At 35.2% G+C, this 2,013-nt stretch overlaps 1 protein-coding gene across 1 annotated transcript in view; it reads right to left on the minus strand.

Moving 5' to 3' along the window:
• LOC106472603 (TBC1 domain family member 2B-like) overlaps positions 1-2,013 on the minus strand; it is a 42,690-nt gene that overhangs the window by 6,217 nt on the left and 34,460 nt on the right. Inside the window, exons 13-14 of the mRNA XM_022401156.1 lie at positions 977-1,129; positions 717-806 (exon numbers count right to left, since the gene is read on the minus strand). Of these exons, the coding sequence (XP_022256864.1) occupies positions 717-806; positions 977-1,129 (243 nt within the window). The remainder of the gene's footprint in view (positions 1-716; positions 807-976; positions 1,130-2,013) is intronic.

The following is a 2,013-nucleotide window of genomic DNA, read 5'->3' on the forward strand; positions in this document are numbered from 1 at the left end:
AGTCATCACCACCCACCGCCAACGTCTTGGGTTACTCTTTTGACCAACGAATAAGTGGGATTGACCGTCACATTATAACGCCCCCACGGCTGAAAGGGTGAGCATGTTTGGTGTGACGGGGATTCGAACCCGCGACCCTCAGATTGCGTGTCGAGCACCTTAACCACCTGGCCATGCCAGGCCTTTTGTTAAGAATGTCTATTGTTAAAACAGTAAATAATAAACTTATATTAGTAACCCCCTCCCAACTCCCAACCCCGGGCCGGAAATCATTCTTTAAAATATTTGTGTAATAATAATAAAATATAATTGAGACATTTATGTAGGGCACGAAAATAGTTTATCAAGTTGACAACAGGTGACACTACTAGGACGAGTAGTCTATATCTATAATATAACGTCGTCATCAAATTACAACCACCCTTACTCCCGTCGCTTATTTTTGACTTTATGAAACTACAGAAAATAATAACAACATGATTTTCATCATTGAGAGGATGAATTGTTTACAAAGGTGACTACTATTTGTCTTTAAAATGTCGGTTAAACGATCCCTGCTATTATTTTATTGTTAAATACATGCCACTTTATCCTTTAAAAGATAACAAAAATAAACATTGAATCCAGTCGGCTTTTAATATGAAAAAACTTTTTGAATAATAAATATATGTTACATACTGTACGATTTTAGTATATGGTGTGTTTTATTTGCTTACCCCATCAGCATTCGGGTCACTGAAACGAACGTTACTTGGAATAGTTCGTAACAGGTCTAATCCTATTTGTCGTCTGTTTTCGGAAACCACCTTTTCGGAAAAAAAAATGAGTATTTATCTGTTATTAAACATCCAAACATACTAAACACGGCATAGAATAAAAAATGGCCGTAAAAAAAGATAAAAATAATTTTGACTACAAACTTGAATTTCTAAATAGTTAATCAAAATGTGTAAAAAAAATAATAATATCTAAATACCTCAGATTCGGGAGCCAAACTGCAGAGGTTATTATAATAATGAGATCCTTTTTCAATTATCACATCTTTCAGTTTTTGTCGACAGAGAGCGCTCCATACAAGATGTCGAAGATGAGAAGGAATTCCCCCGCGCACGAGACTTTTCAACTCTTTCTGGTAAAATGGAAAAAAAAAGAAAAAAAAAGTTACTTACGTTAAATGACCAATGAAAGATTGCCTAGCAAAACTATGGAAATGTCTATATATAAGAAACACGCCCCCCCCCCCTTCTCTATATAATATATATTAATTATCTATACATGCTTTAACAAGTGCAACAAAAACGTTGCATACGTTAAAAAAGATCACCAGAACACAGGCTATCATAAAATGTACCCTGGGTTCTGGAGGTGAATGCCGAAGTAGGACCCACATAGCGGTGGAGATACACCGTCTACCAGTCTTCGTTAGTCTCACATGTTGAAGAAAGACGAGTAAAAAAAAACTTAAAGTAAGTAAGAAAAACAAGAATAAGTTTGGAGAGATGTGGATGCTCAAACCCACAACGTTCCACACCTACGTCACTACTCAATACCTGCAGATGAAAATTGTTTAGTTTTTGATAACACCAATGTTACACATAAACATAAAAGCTCTTCTAAAGAGTAGATAAAATCTAAAAATTAGTAGTTACGAAGCTGAAACTTATACTAGTTCAGATAACTTGGTTGGGTTTTCATACTAGTATAATTTGTCTACTGTACAACTGATATTAAATTAGTAATTTCAGCTTTTACTACTATAATGGGTGTGTGTGTGGAATATCAACGTCAGGAGGTAAAGTTGCTTTATTTGGCTCCACTGGTTTATTTATTTCCTTCGTTTTATATTTTTTCTGAAGGAAGTCACCTTCCAACAACTGTTTGCAGGCAGTGAAACTCCACTGGTTTATTTATTTCCTTCGTTTATATTTCTTTTGTAAGCAGTCACCTTCCAACAACTGTTTGCAGGCAGTGAAACTCCACTGGTTTATTTATTTCCTTCGTCTTATATTTCTT

This window comes from Limulus polyphemus, unplaced genomic scaffold (genome assembly GCF_000517525.1).
Source record: "Limulus polyphemus unplaced genomic scaffold, Limulus_polyphemus-2.1.2 Scaffold5458, whole genome shotgun sequence".
Classification (NCBI taxonomy): domain Eukaryota; kingdom Metazoa; phylum Arthropoda; class Merostomata; order Xiphosura; family Limulidae; genus Limulus; species Limulus polyphemus.